General features: G+C 40.7%; 2 protein-coding genes across 5 annotated transcripts in view; one reads left to right on the top strand and one right to left on the bottom strand.

Annotated features, from left to right (window-relative positions):
* Window positions 1-26189, top strand: part of CDK5RAP1 (CDK5 regulatory subunit associated protein 1) — a 57216-nt gene that overhangs the window by 14348 nt on the left and 16679 nt on the right. For 3 of the 4 annotated variants that reach the window (XR_008661292.1, XR_008661293.1, XM_055300757.1), the window contains exons 8-13: window positions 7800-8030; window positions 10247-10344; window positions 11686-11741; window positions 13559-13689; window positions 16477-16626; window positions 22831-22971. Coding sequence is in view for 2 of the 4 variants with exons in the window: in XM_055300757.1 (XP_055156732.1) it covers window positions 7800-8030; window positions 10247-10344; window positions 11686-11741; window positions 13559-13689; window positions 16477-16626; window positions 22831-22971 (807 nt within the window). In the remaining 2 variants the exon portion in view is untranslated. The remainder of the gene's footprint in view (window positions 1-7799; window positions 8031-10246; window positions 10345-11685; window positions 11742-13558; window positions 13690-16476; window positions 16627-22830; window positions 22972-26189) is intronic. The other variant, XM_055300772.1, reaches the window with a different exon arrangement.
* Window positions 270-1764, bottom strand: LOC129494073 (dnaJ homolog subfamily A member 1-like). The gene has a single exon (XM_055300777.1). It carries the CDS (start codon window positions 1640-1642, stop codon window positions 452-454), a length of 1191 nt encoding a protein of 396 aa, XP_055156752.1. The 5' UTR covers window positions 1643-1764; the 3' UTR covers window positions 270-451.

The raw sequence follows: 26189 nt of genomic DNA on the forward strand, positions 1-26189 counted from the left end.
AGCACAGTGGAATGGAAAGAGCATGAGTTTAGAATCAGATGATTGTCAATCCTGGCTGTAGCATCCTCTGGTTTGGTGCCTTGGTCATTTAACTATCTTCTTTGAAACATAGTTTGCCAATCTATGAAAAGAAGATAGAATAGTAACTTCCTTTCTGGGTTATTGGGTGGATTGTTGTAGTTTAAATTTTTTTTTTTTACAGTAATCTCCACATCCCACATGGGGCTCAAACTCAATGCTGTACTGAGTAAGCCAGCTAGATGCCCCCGTAGTTTAAAAATTTTTTTTTTGAGCTTTTATATTTGAGTTTATTCTTCATTTAACTTTTAAAACACTACTATAGTTGAATATTAAAACAAAAACAATAGCAAGTAGTGAGCTATGATTATAGTCCTTCACTCATCCACTACTGCATATAAAATGCCAGCAGCAGTGTTATTCACCGGCCCCATTAAGAAGTCTGACACTGAACACCACCCCTAGGATGATGTTCATCATCCTCATATGCTTCCCCATTGTAATGGCGCCGTCTCTCCTGATTGGGATCAAAGTCCACAAGTTCTACCTGGTCCATTTCATCAGTCTCTTCTACTTCCTTCCTCTCAGGTAGGAGTTTTTCCAGCAAAGAAAGTTTATCAGGAGAGAGAAAGCCGTTCTCGGGGAAGTTTACCTTAAATTCGATGATTAGGCGACCCTTCTCATATGGTCTACGATAAATTGGCATGCCTTCATTTAGCACACACTTGATATCCCCATGCTTGACAATCTGACCTGGATGAGAGGTGATGACGATGGTTCGGTTGTCAAGAGTAGATATTGGCTTTTGAAAGCCACACAGGGCTTCAGCCAGCTGTATATCCATACACATGAAAAGATCTTCTCCTCGTTGAGTAAAAACAGCATGGTCCTTCTGATCTAAAACAATGATAATATCTCCTGGTTCCAGTCCTGGTTCTTGGTCTCCCTCACCATGGAATGTTATCTTCTGGCCATCTTTCATGCCTTTGTCAATATGCACTTCTAGAATCTTCTTCTCTCGAACTATCTTCCTTCCGTTGCAGCTTTTACATCTATCTTTAGGACTGATCCGTTCCCCATGGCCCTGGCACTCCATGCACACAGACTGAATTTGCTGAACCATTCCAGGTCCTATCTGATGAATTCTTATTTGCATTCCAGTACCTCGGCAATTGGGACAACATTCGACTGCTCCTTTCTTACCACCTCGGCCTTCACATTTATCGCAAATCACATTCTTTTGCAGAGCTAGTTTTCTTGTTGCGCCATTATATAGATCTTCTAAGGTTACTGAGAGCTGATGTACAACATTTTTACCTCTCCGTTCTCTCTGCATCCTGCCTCCTCCTCCAAAAAACATATCAAAGATGTCCATGGGGGAGCCAAAACCACCACCAGCTCCACCTTCTTTAATTGCCTGTTCTCCTCTGTCATATAATTCCCTTTTCTTTGCATCAGAGAGCACTTCATAAGCTTGAGAAATCTGTTTAAACTTCTCTCCTTCATTTGGATTCTTATCAGGGTGGTACTTCAAGGCCAGTTTTCTGTAAGCCTTTTTCAGTTCCTCCTGGGTGGCATTGGGTTTGACCCCCAAAACATCATAGTAAGTGGTTTCTTTCACCATTTTCTACAGCCGGTGAGAGGGCCGAAGCCGGTGTGGGGGAGCGGGAAGGAGCGCGTTGCTGGGCGCAGCTCGGGCAGCCGCCGCTCCTCCGGGTCTCACCGAGCGTTCTGGAAAGTTCCCTAAAAAATTTTTTTAAAAAGATTTATTTCTTTTTAGAGAACACGCATGAACAGGGGGAGGAGCAGAGGGAGAGGGAGAAAGAGACTCACAAGCAGGCTTTGTGCTGAGTTGGGAGCCCAACATGGGGCTTGATCCCTGAGATCATGACCTGAGCTGAAACCAAGAGTTGGGCACTCACTTGACTGAGCCACCAAGGCCCCCCACAAGTGATGCTGGGTTTTTTTTTTTTTTTTCAGATTTATTATTTATTTTAGAGAGAGTTGGGGAAGGGGCAGAGGGAGAGGGGAAGGGAGAGAATCTCAGACTTCCCACTGAGCATAGACCCCACCATGGGAATTGATCTCAGGATCAATTGAGTTGGCCCCTCAACTGATTGAGCCACCCAGGGTTCCATCCCTAAATGTTTTTAAGCTCCCTGGCACATAGTAAATTTTCAGAGAATGATTTATTTTAGGGAGACTTCCCAAATATCTTGTTCATTTTATCACAGAGCAAGCTCACTAGATGAGGGACAGAGAATAGATGAGGGTAGCAAATCCCATCAGAGGCTAGAGGGGAGATAATTGCTATTTTCTTCCTATTGGGAGCTGGTCCATGCTAACTCTAGGCGTGGATCCTCTAGCCCTGAGAAGGAGGACCGTAGGTGGGAATATGAAGCTTTTCTTCCACTAGAGTTTCCTGTTTCCTTACTTGCTTGGCTCAGGAACTGTGGGAGGCTAGCCCCTGCTCCAGTTTTCAGTCAGTAATTTGTCTTTGTTCTTACACTATGGCAGTGCTCTCTTCTCATCTCCCGTTCCTCAATTTTTAGTTCCCTGATTTGGTCCCTGGTTGCTCACAGGCACTGTGAGGTATTTTCCATACCCTACCTCTTCAAGTGCTTCCTGGTCTCAAGTTGTCTCCTCCTCCTCTTCCAACTCCACAGTACCAGAACTTACTCTTCAAGAGAGAGATGTTCTGTTTAAATAGATTGAGGTGGTGACAGAAACTACCTAACCTTTCTAGGGTATTTGCATATAAAAGAAGGAACTTAATAACATTAAGGTGAAGTTTGATGAATTCAAAGCTACTGATATATGAAGAATTAAGATTCTGCATTGGGTTTTAAAGTATCTGTTTAATTATTTTGCCTAAGGATGATTTCTTAAAAGATTTTTTCTTTAATTTAGATTTTTAGACAACAGTTGCAAAGAGAATAGAATAATATTCCTTTAAAGGAATGGTGTTTATTTAAATCATGGTTATTGACTGGAAGTCATCAGTAAGCAGCCTCCTTTTAAAGTTTATTTATTTATCTATCTGTCTATATCTATCTATCTATCTATCTATCTATCTATCTATCTATCTATTTAAAGATTTTATTTATTTATTCATGATAGACATAGAGAGAGAGAGGGGCAGAGACACAGGCAGAGGGAGAAGCAGGCTCTATGCCGGGAGCCCGACTAGGGACTCGATCCCGGGACTCCAGGATCGCACCCTGGGCCAAAGGCAGGCGTTAAACCGCTGAGCCATCCAGGGATCCCCGAAGTTTCTTTTTTACATGAAAAAAATTTAAATGCACAGAAAAGAGAGAATTGCATAATGACCCCCTCTTCCCCAGGTAACAGTCACTTAAATTTAATAATGATTGGGGCTCCTGGGTAGTTCGGATGGTTTTCAATAATTTAATGATTACCTTTTGTCATATTTGCTTTATTTTTTATTGTTGATAAAGTGTTTCAGCATATTTCACCCTTGAGTAATTAAGCATTACAAAATAAGGTTATTTTGTTATTTTTTTTAAAGATTTTATTGTATTTTAAAGATTTTATTTATTTATTTTAGCAGAGATAGCTCGAGCTGGGGGAGAGGCAGGGTGGGGGGGGGGAGAGAGAGAGAAAGAAAACAAATCCCCAGCAGTCTCCACACTCAGATTAGAGCCCAATGTGGTGCTTGATCCCACAACCCTGAGATCATGACCTGACCTGAAATGAGGAGTTGGACATTTAACCGACTGAACCACCAAGGTGCCCAAAGACTTCATTTTTTTGAGTAATCCCTACACCCAATGTGGGGCTGGAACCACAAGATCAAGTGTCGCATGCTTTATCCACTGAGGCACCCAGGCACCCCTAAAATTATTTTCAATACTGTTAATTCTAACATATTTAAGTAAATTTGCTAAATATCAATCATCTCATCTCATCCTAGTCTACCCATATTCAAATTGCCCCACAACTCTTTCTACATTTGGCTGTTAATGTTTTTTTTATACGTATATGTAGTTTCTTTCTTTTTTTTTTTAATAATAAACTTGTTTAGTTACCTCTAATGTTAACATTGATGTAACTTTGGTATGTTTGTCAAAACTAAAAGGTTAATATTGATACATTACCATTAACTAACTTCAGACTTCATTCTGATTTTGCCAGTTTTCTTTTCTTTTTTTTTTTTTTAAGATTTTTATTTATTTATTCATGAGAGACAGAGAGAGGCAGAGACATAGGCAGAGGGAGAAGCAGGTTCCACACAGGGAGCCTGATGCGGGACTTGATCCCAGAACACCAGGATCACGTCCTGAGCCAAAGGCAGATGCTAGACTGCTGAGCCACCCAGGCGCCCCAATGATTTTGCCAGTATTCAACTAATAACCTTTTTTTGAGGATCCAATCCAGGATCCACATCATATTTAAAAAATTTTGTTATTCTGGGGCGCCTGGGTGGCTCAAGTGGTTAAGCATCTGCCTTCAGCTCAGGTCATGATCCCAGGGTCCTGGGATCAAGCCCCGCATCAGCTCCCTGCTCAGAGGGGAGTCTGCTTCTCCCTCTCCCTCTGCCCATCCCCCCACCACCTTGTTCATGCTTGCTCTGTCACTCTCTCAAATAAGTAAAATATTTATTTATTTTATTTTATTATTATTTATTTTTATTTTTATTTATTTATGATAGTCTCACACAGAGAGAGAGGCAGAGACACAGGCAGAGGGAGAAGCAGGCTCCATCCACCGGGAGCCTGATGTGGGACTCGATCCCGGGTCTCCAGGATCGCACCTTGGGCCAAAGGCAGGCACTAAACTGCTGTACCACCCAGGGATCCCTAAATAAAATCTTTAAAAAATTTTTTTGTTATTCTTATTTTTTATTTAAAGATTTTATTTAATCACTCATAATAGAGAGAGAGAGAGGCAGAGACACAGGCAGAGGGAGAAGCAGGCTCCACGCTGGGTACCTGAAGTGGGACTCTATCCCGGGTCTCCAGGATCAGGCCCTGGGCTGAAGGTGGTGCCAAACCGCTGAGCCACCAGGGCTGCCCTTATTTTTCAATTTTTTAAAAGATTTTATTTATATGACGGAGAGTAGGAGGAGTGACAGGCAGAGGGAGAAGGAGAAGTAGGCTCTCTACTGAGCAGGAAGCCCAAAGCTGGGCTCAATTCCAGGGCCCTGGAATCAAGACCTGAGCCAAAGGCAGACACTTAACCAACTGAGCCACCCAGGAACCCCACTTTTTTTTTTAAAGGTTTATTTATTCACTTGAGAGAGTGAGACATTGAGTTGGGGGAGGGACAGAGGGAGAGAATCTTCAAGCAGACTCCTCACTAAGTGTGGAGCCCTACATGAAGCTCAATCCCATGACCCGTGAGATCACAACCTGAGCCAAAACCAAGAGCCAGACAACTGATGAGCCACCCAGGAGCCCCTATCCTGTTTTTTTAGATTAGCAATATGTCATACCTTGTAATAATTCCTAGTCTTTATGGAGACTAGAGTCATGACAATTAAATGCATTGCATAATGGTCCTAGAGTAGAGTTCTGATTAGGAAAAAATAGGGTTTTTAAAAAACCAAAAACATACTTTTATGTAGTTGTGGTCTCATAGTTTAACAGTTTTGTATCGTTTTTAATAGTGTGAGCATTTTCCTATGTCACTAACAGCTTTTAGCTTTATTTTTCGTAGGATTACTTATAGGATAATAGCTTTCAAATTGCTTTCGGTTCTTCTATTAAAATAGTGCTGTGTAGAAGTCCTCTCTATGCAATTATTTTTGTCCATCTTGATGATTATATCTATAGGATAAATTCCTAGTCATGCCATTATTAAATAAATATTATTATTATTATTATTATTATTATTATTATTTTTAAAGATTTTATTTATTCATGAGAGACACAGAGGCAGAGAGAGAGAAGCAGAGACACAGGCAGAGGGAGAAGCAGGCTCCATGCAGGGACCCTGATGTGGGACTCGATCCCAGGTCTCCAGGATCATGCCCTGGGCTGAAGGCGGTGCTAAACCACTGGGCCACCCAGGCTGCCCTTAAATAAAGATAAAGCAAAGTTATAAAGAACATTACCTGGACATTATTTTGGTAAAAATTTGATTTATGGTATGTGGATTCCTAGTCTTTATAGCAACCATTTTTTACTTACTGAAATTTTATAATGCGAATTTTCAAAAATAGATAAGTTGAAAGACTAGTATGGTAAGCATATTTAATAACATTTTTGTCATATAACACTTTTATTTTATCAGCCTATCTCTATAGATGTATAAATATATTTTTTCTGAAACATTTGAAAGTGAGTTTTAGATATCAGGCTACTTAACACTGGATATTTCGGTATGTATCTTTTTTTTTTTTTTTAATTTTTATTTATTTATGATAGTCACACACACACAGAGAGAGAGGCAGAGACACAGGCAGAGGGAGAAGCGGGCTCCATGCACCGGGAGCCCGACGTGGGATTCGATCCTGGGTCTCCAGGATCGCGCCCTGGGCCAAAGGCAGGCGCCAAACCGCTGCGCCACCCAGGGATCCCTCGGTATGTATCTTAAAGAGTTTTTCCTTTCGTAACTATAATACCAATACCACATGTAGGAAATTTAACAACTAGTATTATATACTATGTAACTCATATTCAAAATTTCTTTAAAAAAAAATAAAAAAAATTCTTTTTTTTAAAGTTTGTTTTTAAGTAATCTCTATACCCAACATGGGGGTTAAACTCACTCTGAGATCCAGAGTTCTATGCTCTACCCACTGAGCCAGCCAGGTGTCCCTCAAAATTTCTTAATTGTTCAAAGATATCTTATTGCTATTCTATTTTCAAACCAAGATCCAATTAAGATTTGTGGTTTTACTTGGTTTTTATATTTCTTCAATTCCTCTTTTTTTTTTTTAATTTTATTTATTTACTTGAGAGAGACAGCAAGCACATGAGGGAAGGAGAGAGGGGGCAGAGGGAGAGGGAGAAGCAGGCTCCACTGAACAAGGAGCCCGATGTGGGACTTGATCCCAGGACCCTGGGGTTGTGACTTGAGCCAAGGGCAGACATTTAACCGACTGAGTCCCCCAGGCCCTCTTCTTCAATTCCTCTTAATTTAAAACAGCCCTCTCACTTTTTTGTTGTTTGCTTTAAATGATACGTTAAGAGATCAGATATGTCTGGATTTGATTGCTTCTTCATTTGTCATTAAAAATATTCCTCTGGGGGGAAAAATACTCCTCTGAATTCTGGTAAACTGTAAGTTAGGTGTAGAAACTTGATTTCTACAAGGCTAAATATTTATTTTGGAAAGAATAGGCAATAATCATGTAATATTCAACTGGCATAATACTGTCATAATTTGGTTCATGGTATTATAGATTAGCATCATTGAACATCGAGTTTGTATCCAGTTTTTTGCTACTCTAAAAAATCCTTTGACGGCAATTTTTTTTTTTTTTTAAGATTCAATTTATTTATTCATGAGAGACACAGAGAGAGGCAGAGACACAGGCAGAGGGAGAAGCAGGCTCCATGCAGGGAGCCCTGGGCTGAAGGCAGACGCTCAACCACTGAGCCATCCCGGTGTCCTGGTAATTTTTATTTGAGGTTTTATTCTAAAGTTCAGTTCTTCGGCCAAGATGCCCAAATGTGAAATTATTGGGTTAAAGATAGAAGAGGATATATTTATGGATGGCTCTTGGTAGATTCAACTAATTCCAAGTAGTGATTTGGCATGAAACTATCAAAAAAGTTTTAAATTGCTTCCAATGTATATTTTCTCTTTCTTAGGGACTGAAAGAAGTGACACTTCTTGGTCAGAATGTTAATAGTTTTCAGGACAGTTCAGAGGTCCAGTTCAACAATGCAGTATCTACTAACCTTAGCCGTGGCTTTTCTACCAACTATAAACCCAAGAAAGGGGGCCTTCGCTTCGCTTACCTTCTGGATCAGGTCTCCAGAGTAGATCCTGAAATGAGGATCCGTTTCACCTCTCCCCACCCCAAAGACTTTCCTGATGAGGTGAGTATCGACAGTGTACTGTGCCAAGCTCTTCTCAGTATCCTTAAGCATACCAAAGGCTGGACCCAGTGGAAGGCAGCAGTCCTTGAATCTCACTCAGAGAATCTTGTGGTGTATTGCTGTATTGCCCTTTAATTCCACCAAAGATTTAAAGTCCACCCAGGTAGGGCAGAGATAGGGCTGATATATATATATATTTTTTAAATTTTTTTTAAATTTTTATTTGTTTATGATAGTCACAGAGAGAGAGAGAGAGAGAGAGGGAGGCAGAGACGCAGGCAGAGGGAGAAGCAGGCTTCATGCACCGGGAGCCCGATGTGGGATTCGATCCCGGGTCTCCAGGATCGCGCCCTGGGCCAAAGGCAGGCGCCAAACCGCTGCGCCACCCAGGGATCCCTGATATATTTTTTAAAATTTGTCTTCAAGGTCATTAAGGTCAGATTCTCATCTTCTGATCTATAAAATGGAGTTAATAATTATCTCCTATTTTGGGTTGTTGGGAAATAGGTAAAAAGTATGGAAGGTACTTTATCAAAGTGCCTTAGCAATGTGTAGAGTGTCTAGCCTACATATGAAAACTTTTTGTTTTTTCGATTTTTGTTTTGGTGAAATATCTGTCTTTTGGCCCCACCCCTACCTTTTCGCCACTGGATTGCCTTCTTATTGAGTTCTAAAGGTTCTTTATGCATTCTTTTCTTTTCTTTTTTAAAAAATTTTATTCATGAGAGAGGAAGAGACACAGGCAGAGGGAGAAGCATGCTCCCTGTGGGGAGCCTCTTACGTCCCAAGACCGTGGGATCCTGCCCTGAGCCAAAGGCAGATGCTAAACCACTGAGCCACCCAGGTGTCCCTCTTTATGTATTCTTGATATAAATCTTTTGTCAGCATATTTTTTAAGTCTTTTTTTAGCAATTCGTTTCTTTTTCTAAAATATTTTACTTTTTAAAGATTCATTTATTTATTTTAGAGAGCATGCAAACAAAGGGCAGGGGGAAGGACAGAGGGAGAGAGAGAAAGAGAATTTCAAGCAGACTTCCTGATGACTGCAGAGCCTGATGCGGGACTTGACCCCAGGACCCTGAGATCATGACCTGAACGGAAATCAAGAGTTAGATGCCAGGATCCTTGGGTGGCGCAGCGGTTTAGCGCCTGCCTTTGGCCCAGGGCGCGATCCTGGAGACCCGGGATCGAGTCCCACGTCGGGCTCCCGGTGCATGGAGCCTGCTTCTCCCTCTGCCTATGTCTCTGCCTCTCTCTCTCTCTGTGTGTGACTATCATAAATAAATAAAAATTAAAAAAAAAAAAAGAGTTGGATGCGTAACCGACTTAACCTCCTAGGCGCCCCTTAAGGATTTTATTTTTACATAATCTCCACACCTAGTATGGGGCTTGAACACAACCCTGAGATCAAGAGTTGCACATTCCATCAATTGAGCCAACCAGGTGCCCCGTCTAGTTCGTTTCTTGATGATGTCTTTTTTTTTTTTTTTAAAGATTTAAAAAATTTACTTATTCACGAGAGACAGAGGGAGAGAGTGAGAGAGAGTGAGAGAGAGAGAGGCAGAGACACAGAGAAGTAGGCTCCATGCAGGGAGCCCAATGGAGGACTCAATCCCGGAACTCCAGGATCAGGCCCTGGGCTGAAGGTGGCACTAAACTGCTGAGCCACCCGGGCTGCCCTTAATAGTGTCTTTTTAAAAAAAAAATTTTTTTTTAAGATTTTATTTATTCATTCATGAGAGACACAGAGAGAGAGAGAGGCAGAGACACAGGCAGAGGGAGAAGCAGGCTCCATGCAGGGAGCCTGATGTGGGACTCGATCCCGGGACTCCAGGTTCAGGCCCTGGGCTGAAGGCGGCGCTGAACCGCTGAGCCACCCGGGCTGCCCGATAGTGTCTTTTAAAGTGGCTAATTAGTTTGAAAGTTAGATGAAACAAATACCATTTTTCCTTTCTTGTCTGTGTCAGCCCATGGCTTGAATCTGAGCTCCGCTTGCTTTCTTTACTCTTTAACAGAGATGCCATCAATGAAATGTCTGGGACAGACAGCATTGCTTGAGCAAAAGTAAAGGATTTGGGTAATTCATAGGTTTGATTTAATTGGCCAGTTAATTACTTGAAAATTAACCTTGGTAGAGAAACAGTGGACATGGCATTCGTTTCTGCAGGATTCTTTGGTGAGACTCTGATGATGTGTAATACGTTTTGTCTGATTAGGTTCTACAGCTGATTCATGAGAGAGACAACATCTGTAAACAGATCCACCTACCAGCCCAGAGTGGAAGCAGCCGTGTATTGGAGACCATGAGGAGGGGGTCAGACTTGCTTGGGGAGGGGGCTTCCTGTACCTCTCCATGTTTTCTTATGGAACACACAATGTCTAAGAATGTAGTAGAGTGTGTGGCACATGGTAGCTGCTCAATAAATATCTGTTCAAGGAATAAACTCATGGACATTATAAGCTTGCTTCTGTTTACTCCATAAGTAATAGACTAAGGACTGAATCATTCATGTCATTTGTTTAGTATGTTCTTTTTTTTTTTTTTTTGTAAGATTTATTTATTTATTTTAGAGAGAGGGCACGTGAGAGGGGGCAGAGTCTTAAGCAGACTGTGCACTGAGCACAGAGCCAGACACGGAGCTTGATCTCATGACCTCGAGATCGCTACTTGATCCAAAACCAAGTCAGATGCTCAACTGACTGTGCTACTCAGGTGCCTATAGCATGTTTTTCTATTAATTATTTACTATGTGGCATACTCTTTTTGAAACTGGAATCTTGCAGCTTCTAACATTAAAGTTTTTTAAGTCTTGGAATTTAAACATATCTTTGTGTGTTCACTTACTTCAGGACTAACATGTATTGCAGAGATAAGACTGAAGGGGTAAGATAACAAATGGCAAGCTGTATGGAACTAGTGCTTTGCCTTGTTTTCCATATTGGCAATTTTAGAGATCCTCTTAAGTGTTTAATCTGTTCTTTCTAAATAAAAAGGGCTACTTACCTATTTACTTATTTTTTTTTAAGATTTATTTATTTATTTGAGAGAAAGCTTGAGTGGGAGGGGCAGTAAGAGAAGGACAGAGAATCTCCAGCAGACTCCTTGTTGAGTGTAGAGCCTGGCATGGGGCTTGATCTCAAGAGCTGAGAGTCTTGGGATGCCTGGGTAGCTCAGCGGTTGAGCGTCTGCCTTGACTCAGGGCATGATCCCGGAGTCCCAGGATCGAGTCCCACATCGGGATCCCTGCATGGAGCTTGCTTTTCCCTCTGCTTATATCTCTGCCTCTCTCTGTGTCTCTCATGAATAAATAAATAAAAATCTTTTTTTAAAAAAGAGCCTATTATTTAACCTGTGCCACTCAGGTGCCCCCTATTTGTTTTTAAAAAGGCTATTTAAAGTAATGTATGTTCTTGAACTAAAGATTCATGGGCTGTAGATTAGGATACACTACAGGATTTGGATCCAAAGGGCTCTTTTGGATACATTAACCTACTTTTGTACTATCTTGTGTGGATGAGGAGGGGTTGGTTATATGTGGTAATTCATAGTAGTATCTTTTACTTTTTTTATTTTTTTATTTTTTTCTTTCATAGTAGTATCTGTTAAAGAAGACTAATTCATCTAAGCATTTTCTTTTTTTGTTCTTTATTGCAGATATTCAAGAGAAGCTTATGTGGAGTTAATTCATCATATTAGAGAATCTATTCCAGGTATATTTAAGAAATGTATTCTTTTGAGCACATCATTCTACCAGTGACCACAGTGTTTTTATCAGATACAGGCAACGCCTATGATACTACCTTATGATACTCTTTATGCTTCTTTTGCTCTTCTTTATTTTCCTCTTCTTATTTTACTCCTTTCTGGTTTTTAATGTCTTGCTAGATATTCACAAAGGTGTGGATCAGCTTGTGGCCTCAAGGCTAAAGAGATGTCTTTTCTATAGTCTTTGTGTTTCTGAACTTATGGGACAGACCTCGTTCCTTCTTGTTAGCTGGCAAAGTTAATTTGGTCTAAATTAGTTGAGGGCAATTGATATCTTTAAAAATGTGTACTTAGCAGTAATTGCTTTCCTATTATCTTAACTCTTACTCCTTTTTCTCTTTTCCCTTCCGCCTAATAAAATTAACTTTGTAGTCTTTTATTTATTTATTTTTTTTTAATTTTTTTTTAGTTTATTTATGATAGTCACAGAGAGAGAGAGAGAGAGAGAGAGAGAGAGGCAGAGACACACAGGCAGAGGGAGAAGCAGGCTCCATGTACCGGGAGCCCGACGTGGGATTCGATCCCGGGTCTCCAGGATCGCGCCCTGGGCCAAAGGCAGGCGCTAAACCACTGCGCCACCCAGGGATCCCAACTTTGTAGTCTTTTAATTTAGATTTGGTTGACAACGTCTACATTTGTTTCCAAATTTCTTTTTTTTTTTTTGTAAAGGATTTTTATTTATGTTCATGAGAGACACACAGAGAGGCAGAGACAGGCAGAGGAAGAAGCAGGCTCCCTGTGGAGAGCTGGATTTAGGACTCGATCCCAGGACTCCGGGATCACAACCTGAGCCAAAGGCAGACACTCAACCACTGAGCCACCCAGGTGCCCCCTTTTTTAAGATTTTATTTAAAAAATTTATAAAAGATTTGCTTTATAAAGACTTATTTATTTATTAGAGAGAGAGAGTGCACATGCCAGGAAAGGAACAGAGGGAGAGGGAGAGAAGCAGGCTTCTTACTCAATGTGGAGCACCACACAAGGCTCTATCATAACCCTGAGATCATGACCTAAACCTAAACCAAGAGTCCAACACTTAACTGACTAAGCCACAAAAGTAAGGGTACTCAGTTGGTTAAGCTTCCAATTCTTGGTTTCAGCTTAAGTCATGATCTCAGGGTCATGAGGTCACACTCTCTGAATGCAGAGTCTGCTTGAGATTCTCTTCCTTTCTCTCTGCCCCTCTCCTGCTTGTATGCATGCTTTCTCTCTCTAAAATAAATAAATCTTAAAAAAAAAAGAGCAAAGGGGGCATGTGGGTGGCTTGGTCGGTTGAGCTCAGGTATGATCTTAGGGTCCTGGAATAATCAAGCCCTGCATCTGGCTCTTCACCCAGCATGGAGTCTGCTTGTTCTTCTCCCTCTGCTTCTCTTCCTGCTGTCTCAAATGAAAAAATAAAATTTTAGAAAAAAAAGTATATGTTTTTATGAGGTACTGCAAGGTTTTTACCAGTAAAAGAAAGACCAGTTTGAAAATGTGGACTCCTGCTGTGTCTCTAAATCCAATATTTGAAGTAAAAATGCCTTTTCTGTTGCTGAGGAGAATATAGACTGAGAAGCCAGGCTCTGGCGTGGGAACATGCTAGGTAAGCAGGCCTATCCCATCTTGCTCTATAATGACTATTCTGTTTCACTTGCACATGGGCTTAGCAGCTCTAGGAAAGGTTTGCAATTGCTTTTCATCCCTTTGTAACCCACAAGTGCCAAAGGCTTCTCTCCGTGATAAGCAGCAGTGACATGTTGTCATTTGTCACGTGTTGCAGGTGTGAGCCTCAGCAGCGATTTCATTGCTGGCTTTTGTGGTGAGACAGAGGAAGATCACCTCCAGACAGTGTCTTTGCTTCGGGAAGTTCAGTACAACATGGGCTTCCTTTTTGCTTACAGTATGAGACAGGTAAGCCCTGGAATGGAGGAGAAGCTACTTCTGTACTGACACTGACATAATTACTGACCAGTTTCTGGTTGCTTGTAGACACTGGGAAGAAAAAACAATGGCAGTGAGGCAGTCCTTGAGAAGCCATTAGGATCTTATTTACCACTCATTTCTTTATTTTTTCTAGTCAACCTGTCTACTATTTTATCCAATTCAGTGATTTGAGATGAAAATGGATTGCTTGTGACAATATTTGTTTTCATAAAATATTTTAAATTATGTTTAGGTTGTTTAGAATTTTTTAAAAAAATTAATTAACTTATTCATTTATTCATAAGAGACAGAGAGAGAGAGAGAGAGAGAGAGAGAGAGAGGCAGAGACACAGGTAGAGGGAGAAGCAGACTCCATGCAGGGAGCCTGACGTGGGACTTGATCCCGGGTTTCCAGGATCACACCCTGGACCGAAGGCAGCGCTAAACTACTGAGCCACCTGGGCTGCCCAGATTGTTTAGAATTGGAATGTGGAAGTAGGGATGCTATTCTCCTTATAAGAAAACTAAAATCATTTCTCAGTATGCAGGACTTGTTTGGCTTACAAATGTGATGTGTTTTACAGATGAATCTTGTCCAACTAGCCATCCTCAGCTATTTTAGTTTTCATTTTTTTAGGCCAAGTGAACCTACTGATAGCCACTATAGATTTTCTCTTGTAACATAAATTCCCAGGAAAATCAAGCAGAAGGAGATAAGGAAAGGGAGAGTAAAGTGTTTTGCTGCAGAGAGAGGATAGTTCTGGTCTGCTACCATTTCCTCAATGGCAGGGATCAATTTACATGGGTCATTTCTCATTCCTCCAGTCGCCTCAATGGGTTTCAGTGACCACACTTTGGTATAGAGGTTTTCCTCTTATACTGTACTTTTATCTAGCTCAGTGGTTCTTCAACTATGTTATAAGCTTTTTCAACTATGTTATAAGGTTTTGTACATAAAACTTAAAAAAAAAAACTATATACACACACACATACATGTATACACCTCATCCATGGTTTTGGACAATTTAAAGGTTTTCCAAGGATAATTTTTTTTTAAGTTTTTATTTATTCATTCATGAGAGACAGAGAGAGAGAGGCGTAGACATAGGCAGATGGAGAAACAGGCTCCCTGTGGGGAGCCTCATATGGGACTCCATCCCAGTACTTCAGGATCATGCGCTGAGCCCAAGGCAGATGCTCAACCACTGAGCCACCTAGGTGTCCCTAAATTTTCTTTTAAAAATTTTTTTGGACTAGGTAATACAAGCTCGTTATATAAAATTCAAAAGTTCAAAATAGTATTCAATGAGAAATCCTTGTTCTTCCTTCTTCCTACATTGCCTAGTTTTTGAATTCCTTCCTTGAAGGCAACCACTCTTCTTTATTCTTCTTTATTCATGAGAGACATACAGAGAGAAAGCGACACAGGCAGAGGGAGAAGCAGGCTCCCCTCAAGGAGCCTGATGTGGGACTCTGTCCTGGATTCCGGATCCTGGGATTATACCCTGAACCGAAGGCAGACGCTCAACCACTGAGCCACCCAGGCGTCCCTATGTGTTCTTGTTACACCAAAGTTGTCATACATGTTGATCTGTACCTTATTAAGAGTATGTTTTGGAGAGAAATCATATTAGTACATACGGAGTTGCCATGTTATTACTTATTTAAAAGATATTATTTGATATATATAGAGAGAGCACAAGCAAGTGGAACAGCAGGCAGAGGGAGAAGGAGAAGCAGGCTCCCCCCTGAGCAGAGGTCCCAACTTGGGGCTCTACCCCAGGACCCTGGGATCATGACCTGAGCCTAAGGCAGATGCTTAACCAACTGAACCACCTAGGTGCCCTGAGTTATTGCATTACTTTTTTTTGCTGATGTAATATTCTAATATGTAGATAAAGCATAACTTGTTTTACTAATAACCCATTGATAAACATTTAGGCTTCCTTGCATTTTGTGTCTTATAAATAGTGCTAAGTATAAGTAACATGGTACATAAGTTATTTAGTATATTTATATAAAGGTTACTTTTGTATCCCTTAAATATATTAAGAACAATTTTGAGGGGGCAGCCCGGGTGGCCCAGCAGTTTAGCGCCGCCTGCAGCCCAGGACCTGATCCTGGAGACCCGGGATCTAATCCCACGTCGGGCTCCTTGTGTGGAGCCTGCTTCTCCCTCTGTCTGTGTCTCTGCCTCTCTCTCTCTCTCTGTTTCTCATGAATAAATAAATAAAATCTTTAAAAAAAAAACAAAATTTTGAGTCCATGATTTTCATGTACTAGATTTAGAATTTAACCCTTGTACAAATGTGACTTGACTGCATAGTTACCTTTTTCTCTTAGAATAAGAGAGCTAGATAACCCTCCTGACATGGCTTAGATTCCTGTACATATGTCTGTAATTTGTAGGTGGAATGAATCTGGTCTGCCTCTGTACCTTAGGAATGGATTCTATGGGGGGACACCTGGGTGGCTCAGTCAGTTAAGCATCTGACTCTTGATTTTGGCTCAGGTCATGATTCAGGATCCTGGGATCGAGCCCCTCGTCAGGCTCCCTGCTCAGTAGGGAGTCTGCGTGAAGATTATCTTTTTTGGTCTCCCTTTGCCCCTTCCCCTGCTCACATTCACGTGCACACACACTCTCTCTCTCTAAAAGAAGTAAATCTTTTTTTTTTTTTAGAAGTAAATCTTTTTTTTTAAAAAAAGATTTAACAGAGGGAAGAAAAAAAAGGGATTCTATGAGTCCTTGTTTTCCTCTCTCTCTTTTTTTAATAGAAGACCCGGGCGTATCACAGATTGAAAGATGATGTTCCAGAAGAGGTAAAATTAAGACGTTTGGAGGAACTTATTACTGTCTTTCGAGAAGAAGCAACAAAAGCCAACATGGCCTCTGTGGGTTCTACCCAGCTGGTGTTGGTGGAGGGGGTAAGGTCATATGTATATTTTTTGTTTGTTTGTTTTGGAACACAGTATGTCTTTTTTTATTTAGATCTTTGATTTCTTTCATCAGATTTTTTGTGTTAAGGATCCTATATGTATTTTGTTAGATTTACACCTGATTATCTTTTTTTTTCAGCTATTATAGTTGCTACTGTATTTTTAAATTTTAAGTGTTTCTTGTGTTCATTATATTGTACAGAAATAATTGAATTTTGTGTGTTTATCTTGTATTCTGTGACCTTGCTGAAATCAGTAGTCCTAGGAGTCTTTTGGTATTTTCCTTGGGATTTTCTGCATAGGTAATCATGTCATTATGTTTTTTTCCTTCCTTCCTGATCTTCCAAACTTCCTTCTTTTATCTTTTCCTTTCTGTTTAGAAAACTTCCTTTAGACACCCTGGCAGCAGATTGTCTTTCTTCATCATGTTTTGATTTCTCCTTCATTCCTGAAAGATATTTTTGTACTTAGCAGCAGAAGGATTAGGGAAAAGTATGTCTGCACCATCTTCTGGAAGCAGTATCATATGTATGTTTTTAGAATCATTTTTATCTGTCTTTAATCCTTTTTTTTTAATATTTTTATTTTTAAAATTTTTTGACGATTTTATATTCTTAATTAACCTCTACCCAACATAGGGCTCACCACAATCCCGAGGTCAGGAGTTGCACACTCTACCAACTAAGCCAGCCAGGCATCACATTTTCTTAGGAATGTACTGCGTTTCAGGAATTTTGGGGTTCCTCTGGGCTTCTGTGGTCAAGCCTGGGAACCTAGCCATTAGATCACTAAACAGATGGATTAAGGGGTGAGTTTGGGAGCATGAAGCTATATGCTGCAGCCTTTGGAGAGGAGGAGAAGGAGAGAGATGGGCTCTTTCTGTGACTTCTCCCAAGGCTTGGATTGAAAAAAAAAGAGTCCTCTTCCAAGCCTTAGGATATGGTAGCATCAAAGCCACTGGTTTCCAGGCCTTTGTGTTTGTTAGGACTCTTTGGTATTTAGTAATTCCATCAAGCCATTCAGCCTAAGACGAAAGGAATTCTTTTTTGTACTTCAAGGGTGTCTTGTGGAGCCTAAGGTCAAGAACACTGCAGGTGTTTAGAAAGGACTGCACTCAGTCTGGGAAGCCCTTCAGGTTCATACTTTCTTGTCTCCTCTTTAGACCAGGTTTTCCTGTTACTTCATCTTTGTTGCAGAGCACAGCAGCCCTGTTGTTCCTGTGTTTGCATAGTATAGTTCTAGCTATTCACAGACCAAAATAGTGTCTCTCAGCCCCAGCTCTAATTTTCAGAGGGGAAATCATCTGGGTTAGGGTATCTTCCTGTGGTCTAGACTGGCAGTTGGCCAATGGATGGTGATGTTGAGCTAGTGTAATACCCTAGAAGGTATTTGCCTAACTAAATGTTTTGTAATTTAGGGTATCAGCTGTGATTCTGGAGATCTGTACATGTGCATGCCTATTAGCAGTCTACATTTTATCCATTTTATTGTATTCCCAGCTCTCCTCGCAGAATGAGGAGAATAGTGAATTTGTCTTTTTTTTTTTAATTTGTCTTTTGAATGAATGAATAAGTACTGAAAGTTTACTAATCTGTGTCTCTGACCTCATCAGTTTTATAGAGAACCTATGGTAATTAAATAAATCAAAACAAGATTCTTTGTTATGCATCTGTCATAAGTGGGTACTCACTTGTGGCTAGAGAATAAGTGGAATTTTCAGGGCTAGCAGTTGGGAGTCTTTTATTTTATTTTATTTTATTTATTTTATTTTATTTTTTATTATTTTATTTTATTTTTTAAAGATTTTATTTATTTATTCATGACAGACACACAGAGAGGAAGAGAGTGAGGCAGAGACACAGGCAGAGGGAGAAGCAGGCTCCATGCTGGGAGCCCGATGTGGATCTCCATCCTGGGTCTCCAGGATCCGGCCCTGGGCTGAAGGCGGCGCTAAACTGCGAGCCACCTGGGCTGCCCATCTTTACTTTCTTTTAGAGGAGACTTTCCATCCTTTAGTCTTGGTCTATTTAAAACTTCAGGTTCATATATCCAGAGTGGCAGAGAAGATGGTGATAACTCATGTATACTGAGCATTTACTGTCTGCCAGGAACTGAGGACCTTTTTTTTTTTAAAGGAACTGCACTTTATGGTCATTAGCACATTGAGTCCTACCACATTTTCTTTAGTTTCTTTTTTTTTTTTTAAAAAAAGATTTTATTTATTTATTCATGAGAGACACACAGAGAGAGGCAGAGACACAGGCAGAGGGAGAAGCAGGCTCCATGCAGGGAGCCTAAAGTGGGACTTGACCCTGGGTCTCCACGATCACACCCTGGGCTGAAGGTGGCACTAAACTGCTGAGCCACCTGGGCTGCCCTCTACCACAGTTTTTAGAGCTAGTGCTATTATTAGCCCTTTTATGAGATGAAAGCAGAGATTCAGAGAAGTATAATCATTTCCTGAAGGTCATACAGCTAGTAAGGCAGAGCCAGAATTTGACTTTGGTCTTTCTCATTTTTTTTTTTATTTTTTATTTTTTTTTTTATGATAGTCACACACACACACACACACACACACACAGAGAGAGAGAGAGAGAGAGAGAGGCAGAGGGAGAAGCAGGCTCCATGCACCGGGAGCCCGACGTGGGATTCGATCCCGGGTCTCCAGGATCGCGCCCTGGGCCAAAGGCAGGTGCTAAATCGCTGCGCCACCCAGGGATCCCTGGTCTTTCTCATTTTAGAGCCTCTAAGCAACCTTCCCTCCCTCCTCCTTTTTTTAAATTATGGGGAATTAAAAAAATACATAGATATAGAAAGAATAGTATAATGAATGTCCATGCACTCATTAACAAACCTCAACAACTGTCAGTACAGTGTTTATCATGGCTAATCTTGTTTCATCTTTACTGCCTCCTGTTGGATTGTTTTGAAGCAAGTACCTTATATATCATATTATACATATTATACTTACACATCATAGTATTTTGTCAGTAAATGTTTTAGTATATACATCTTTAAAAGATAAAAGATAAGGACTCTTTTTTTTTTTTTTTAAAAGGTTTATGTATTTATTTTAGAGAGAGAGTGTGGGAGGGGGAGACGGAGAGGGAAAGAGAGACTTGAGCACAGAGCCCGGTTTGATCTCAACACCCTGAGATCAGGACTTGAGCCAAAATCCAGAGTTGGATGCTCAACTGACTATGCCACCCAGGTGCCCTAAGATAAGGACTCTTTTAAGAAAAAAAATCCAACATCATATTATCATATGTGAAATAATTGATAATTGTTTGTTAATATTATCAGATATTTAGTCAGTGTTTCAATTTCCGTTTGTCTTTTTTTTTCTTTTTTCTTTTTTCTTTTTTTTTAAGATTTTATTTACTTATTCATGAGAGAGAGAGAGAGAGAGAGAGAGGCAGAGACACAGGCAGAGGGGGAAGCAGGCTCCATGCAGGGAGCCTGATGTGGGACTTGATCCTGGTATCCCAGGATCACGCCCTGGGCTGAAGGCGGCGCTAAACCGCTGAGCCACCCGGGCTGCCCCCGTTTGTCTTATAAATGTTCTTTTAGCGTTGGTCTGTTCAAATCACAGAACCTGTGTAAAATAATCACAAACTTACAGAAAAGTTGCAATACAGTACCAAGAATTTTTTTCTTTGACTCATTTGAGAGTTAGTTGTTGACTAATGCCCTCAACCCCCTCAAATACTGTAGTATATATTTTATATAAACAGGGACATTCTTCTACATAACTACAAGTACAACCATCAAAATCAGGAAATTAATCTTGTTAGATATCTGCCATCTATCCCTCTGACCCTATTTAAGTTTCTCCACTTGTCTCAGAACTGTCCTTTATAGGAAAAAGATTCAATTCAGTGTCACATGTTACATTAATTTCCTGTCTGTCTAGAACAATTCCTCAGTCTTTCTTGGCTTTTATAATCTTGTCACTTGATGATTATGGGCCAGTTATTTTGTAGAACGTTCCTTAATTTGAGTTTGTCTAAAGAGTATACTTGTGATAAGATTCAGGTTATATATTTTAGGCAGGAATATTAAAGGAATGTTATTGTGTTCTTCTTAATTGTATCCTTTGGGGTGGCATACGGTTTTGATTATCTCATTACTGGTGATATTAATTTTGAACATTTCATTAGGGTGTTGTCTGCTAGGCTTGTTGACTGAAAAGTTACTCTTTTCCTTTTGTAACTAGTTAAGTGACTGAAAAGTTACTCTTTTCCTTTTGTAACTAGTTAAGTGTTTTGTAAGGAGATGGTGGGGAATCTTTTTAAATCTTACCTGACTGGTGTTTCCCTAAAGTAGTCTTAGTTTAAGAACTAAACTTCTTCCTGTGTCTTTGATCACTGAAGAATACAGTATGAAGTTGGAGCTTGATTTTTTTTTCTTTTAAGTAGGCTCCATGCCCAGCATGGAGCTCAATGCAGTTTTGAACTCATGACCCTGAGGTCAAGACCTGAGCTAAGACCTGGGGTTAGAGGCTTAACCAATTGAGCCATCCAGGTGCCCTGGGAGCTTGATTTTTCTAAGAACAAATTATCTTTTGGACTGTCTTTGACCATTTGTTTTATTCATTCATTCATTCATTTCTTATTTTTTTAAAAAGATTTTATTTATTTTTTCATGAGAGACACAGAGAGCGAAAGAGGGGAGCAGAGACATAGGCAGAGGGAGAAGCAGGTTCCATGCAGGGAGCCCGATGTGGGACTTGATCCCGGGACTCCAGGATCATGCCCTGGGCTAAAGGCAGATGCTTAACCACTGAGCCACACAGGTGTCCCTCATTTATTTTTTAAAAATATTTTATTTATTTGACAGAGTGCATGAGTTGGTGGGTTGGGCAGGGAGAGGCAGAGGGAGAAGCAGATTCCCTGCTGAGCAGGGAGCCCAGTGTGGGGCTCAATCCCAGGACGCTGGAACCATGACCTAAGCGAAAGGCAGATGCTTAGCTGACTGAGCCAGCCAGGTACACCCCCACACACACCCCGAGCCAGACTTTCTATAGCTGTTAATGTAGTAGATTTACAGTACCAGGCAAGATGTCATCACCATCAATGTCAGTATAACAGGTGACTCTTCAGTGCCCCTAATCTAGAGACAAAGGCTTTAGCGGTGAGGAGGGGTAGAGGAAGAAGCAGACTCCCAGGGATCCTCGGGTGGCTCAGTGGTTTAGCGCCTTCCTTGGGCCCAGGGCGTGATCCTGGAGTCCAGGGATCGAGTCCTGCATCAGGCTCCCTGCATGGAGCCTGCTTCTCCCTCTGCCTGTGTCTCTGCCTCTCTCTCTCTCTGTCTCTCATGAATAAATAAAATCTTAAAAAAAAAAAAGCAGATTCCCAGTTGAGCAGAAAGCCTGATGTAGGGCTCAATTCTGGGACCCTGGGATCATGACTTGAGGTAAAGCCACTTAGCTGATTGAGCCACCCAGGTACCCCATGGCCATTTGTTTTAACCGCAGATAGGGCATCATGTAACATGTATAATGTAATACACTTACAATAATAAACTTTTCTCTTATTCAGAGTGGTTTTATTATTCTCCTGACCTTGTCTTCTCTATGTTGTGATGGAGACTCTGGTGTCATGTCTGCCTGTTCATTAGAAGCAAGTCACCCAGGCCAAACAACCCCAGAACATTCCTGAGTGATTAATATGAGACTAGGTATAGTGAAAGTCAGTTTGCCACCTGCATCACCCATATGTCATTGCCTTGCCTTCAGGATTGTTGGAAGTCCACTCCTAAGGAAGGTGATTCCTTTTTTTTTTTTTTTAAAGATTTTATTCATTTATTCATGAGAGACACACACAGAGAGAGGCAGAGACATAGGCAGAGGGAGAAGCAGGCTCCCTGCAGGGAGCCCGATGTGGGGTTCAATCCCAGGACTCCGGGGTTTCGACCTGAGCCAAAGGCAGATTCCCAGGAAGGTGATTCTTTAATCAAAGACTGATTGAGTCCTTTATTAAGATATAGACAGCAAAACTTTATTGAGTTTCTATAGTTTGTCATGCACTCTCCTTGTTGGTGAAGCAGCAGTAAACACTTCAGTGACTGCTTGATTAAGGAATGCTCTGTAAGTAAGACCCTTAGGGATCTGAGGCAGAGAAAGCATAATTTCTGCTATACCAGAACTGGTAATTGTGACAGATTCATAAACTGTCTCTGTTCTTTCTGCAGCACAGTAAACGCTCTGCCACTGATCTGTGTGGCCGGAATGATGGAAACCTTAAAGTGATCTTCCCCGATGTAGAGATGGAGGACATTAATAATTCTGACGTCAGGGTCAGAGCTCAGCCTGGGGACTATGTGCTGGTGAAGGTAAGGTGTCCTTTTGGGCTTTTGGCTTGCATTGTGAGATGGGTGTTGGGTTAGATAATTTGGGGGAATGGAATTTCTTCAGGGGAAATTTTTTAGTGAAATAAAAATCTCTTCTCAGCCTGAACAATGAAAGGACACCTTGAATTGAATTTTAAACTGCTCCCAACTAATACCTTTCTGTTTTTCTTCTCCTTTCTTCTGTCTTAAAGGGTTCTTTTTGGGAATTTGGTGAGATTAGAGTATGCAGTAGCATACAGTTCCCTACTATAGAGAGACTAGGAAGTGTAAGTGATTCAGAGTGAGTTGATCATCTCTCTGTCAGAGATGAGCATACTCTCTAAGGTCTCTGATATCCTAGGTATCCCTCAGTTCTGGACTAGCAGATGGAGGTTAATGGCTGTGGGATTTCCCCTTTCTTCCCTCCTTCCTGTACTTTCTTTCTACCTCCTTATCATACTGTACAGGTCTGTTAGTGCCATCTTCCTTTCCTTCTGGTCCTCATGTCCACTTTACCCCAGAACCAAAGCCTGACAGGACACATACTGATGGTAGGCAGGAATAAAGCCACTTCTTCCAAACCGAGGTCTGAAGAATCTACAGAAGAGAGAAATGGAGAGAGGGTGATTCTTTTTTCTGCTGATGCTGATCAGTATAATATCCTTTGTCCTGTTCCCTCATGCCTAACCCTTTACTCTCTGTCCTTGCTTTTATTGTCACATCTGTCTTGTCATGGGGGCCATGGTTTGTGGCTTTCAGCTGAAGAAGGCATGTAACTTCTTTGGATTGACCTGGAAATTTTACCATCACTGAGATGTTCGGTTCTGTCCAACTGACAAAAACTTAAAACACATTCAGTTTGCTGGTTGGTCCTATTTCCTTCTGGCTTTGTTTCAACTGAGCTTTGTCTTACTTTAAGAATTTACTAAGTAGACTAATTTCTAATAGGCAACAATGTGATTGATTTGGAAATAATTCTTCATAGGCTTCTCCATTTGTTGTTTTTTTAGGACACTTTCGTTTTTTTTATTTCTTTGTCTTGAATGTTTGCTTTTGGTTTTTAGTTACTTTCTCACACCTCCTCCTTTCTTTTCACTTTAGCTAAGGGTTACTTGAAAAAGGATGAGGTTGGTGTGCTGGGTTTTATTGTTAGTTCGATATTCTTTTATGCAATGGAAAAATTCCATCTGTCAAGAAAGGTAGAAAGTTGATGCTGTATTACTTGCTACTCCTTTTTTGTTCCCAAGTGACCTAAACCCCACAGGAAAGATTTAGTGGAAGGATCAAAATGAAGAAGTTGCTGTGGAGCAGAGGTTCTGTGGGTTTCTCTGTTGTTCCTTCCTCTGCTGTTCTCATTTCTCTTCACAGAGAGTCTCTAGACTAGAGATAGATACACTCATATATTTTGATTTTTAGTTTTTTTTTTAAGTTTTTAAAATAAGTAATCCCTGTACCCTACATGGGGCTTGAACCTATAACCCCAAGATCAGGGGTTGCGTGCTCCACCGATTGAGCCAGCTAGGTGCCCTAGATTTCACTTTCTTGTCTCGTGCTTATTTGGCTAAACTCCAACCCTGGTGAAAGTGGTTATCTTCTTATTTTGCATCTGCAGCCTAGCAGCTGAACATTGCTAGGGAAAAGCATACAGATAATCTTTATTACATAGATTAGGTCAGATGATGGTGATTAAAAACTCAAAATACAATGGCTAAAATATGGTAGTTCTCTTTTACATAAAAATCTAGATATGGAAGGTCCAGAACTGGTGATTGGGATGGTTTTGTGATCATCAGGGGTCCAGGCTCCTATCTTTTGCCCTGCTGTGTGTGGTCTCCATTCTTAAGGTTATCCCATGATCCTAGATGGTTGCTCCAGCTACCATGTCCATATTCTAACTAGCAGGAAAAATATCTTCCTTCTTCCTTCTTCTAGGAAGGAAGAAGAGCAGGAAAGGGCATACTCTCTTCCTTTCAGGGCAGTTTGTGGGAGTTTCCCCACACTTTTTATAACATATCTGCAAAGAAGGCTGAGAAGTGTGGTCTTCATTCTGAATGATCAGATGCCCAGCTAAAAATTGGGTTTTGTTAGGAAGAGGAGAAGTGTTGGGAGACAAATAACAGTCTTTGTCACATGAATCCAGCTGCATTCAGTTCAAATTTGTGATGATGAAACTTACATGAGCACTCAGCATGACCCTGAAATCCTGATCCTACTATATTTCCCTAGTAAATTGACTTTTCCTACTTTTTCTCCTTAAATCTTTATTCACCTATCTAAACCTTATCTCAGCTGATATCTTTGCCTCATATTTCATGAAGAAAAGCAATATAATCAGATGAAGCCTTATTGTCTCATTATTTCCACTGGCTCATTCATATCCCTACTCATACATGCTGTCCAGTTATATGGGACTTTATAGGAAACATCTTCATATTCTGTTACACTGTCCCTGTATATTTTCCTTTCCATCCCTTCTCATCCTCTCAAGATTTACATTTATATCCTTTCTCTTTTGCATCTTAAGCTTCATGTAGCCAAAATAGAATGAATTTTTTATTGCAAATTTCTTCTTTTTAAGCCCTCCCCATCTCAGTAAATGGCACACTCAGTTGCTCAAGTTAAAAATACAGGGCTCATCCTAGATATTCACTTTCCTGTTCTTTATCAGCAGTTCATCTGTTTCAGCTCGCTTATGGAATGTATCTTGAAGCTGCCTATTTCTTTACGTCTCCAAACTATCATCATTTCTTGGCTAGGAGATTTCAGCAGCCTTCTCAGGATTTTCTGCTTCTGTATTTTAAAGATGAATTATTTTATTGAAGCATATCATAAATGTAGAAAATTGCCCATATTATAATACTTGATGAATTACCACAAAGTGATCCTACCCCTGTCACTACCACATGGATCAAGAAATAGACTATTTTCAGAACCTCAGAGGCCTTCATGTTCCTACTCATCACTCTTTTTCCCTACATCGTTATTTTCTTCTTCTTCTCCTTCTTCTTTTCTTCTTTTTTTTTTTTTTTTGAGAGAGTGTGAGAGAGCAGGGGAGAGGCAGAGGAGGAGAGAGAATCCCAAGCAGCTCAACATTCAGCATGGAGCCCATTGTGGGGCTCAATCCCGCCACCCTGAGATTATGACCTGAGCCAAAATCAAGAGTCAGACGCTCAACCAACTAAGCCACCCAGGCACCTCTACATCCTAATTTCTAATACCAT

This window comes from Nyctereutes procyonoides, unplaced genomic scaffold (assembly GCF_905146905.1).
Source record: "Nyctereutes procyonoides isolate TBG_1078 unplaced genomic scaffold, NYPRO_anot_genome, whole genome shotgun sequence".
In the NCBI taxonomy this organism is placed as follows: Eukaryota; Metazoa; Chordata; class Mammalia; order Carnivora; family Canidae; genus Nyctereutes; species Nyctereutes procyonoides.

Coding starts and splice junctions, on each gene's coding strand:
- LOC129494073 (XM_055300777.1), bottom strand. CDS start 1,642: ATGGTGAAAGAAACCACTTACTATGATGTTTTGGGGGTCAAACCCAAT.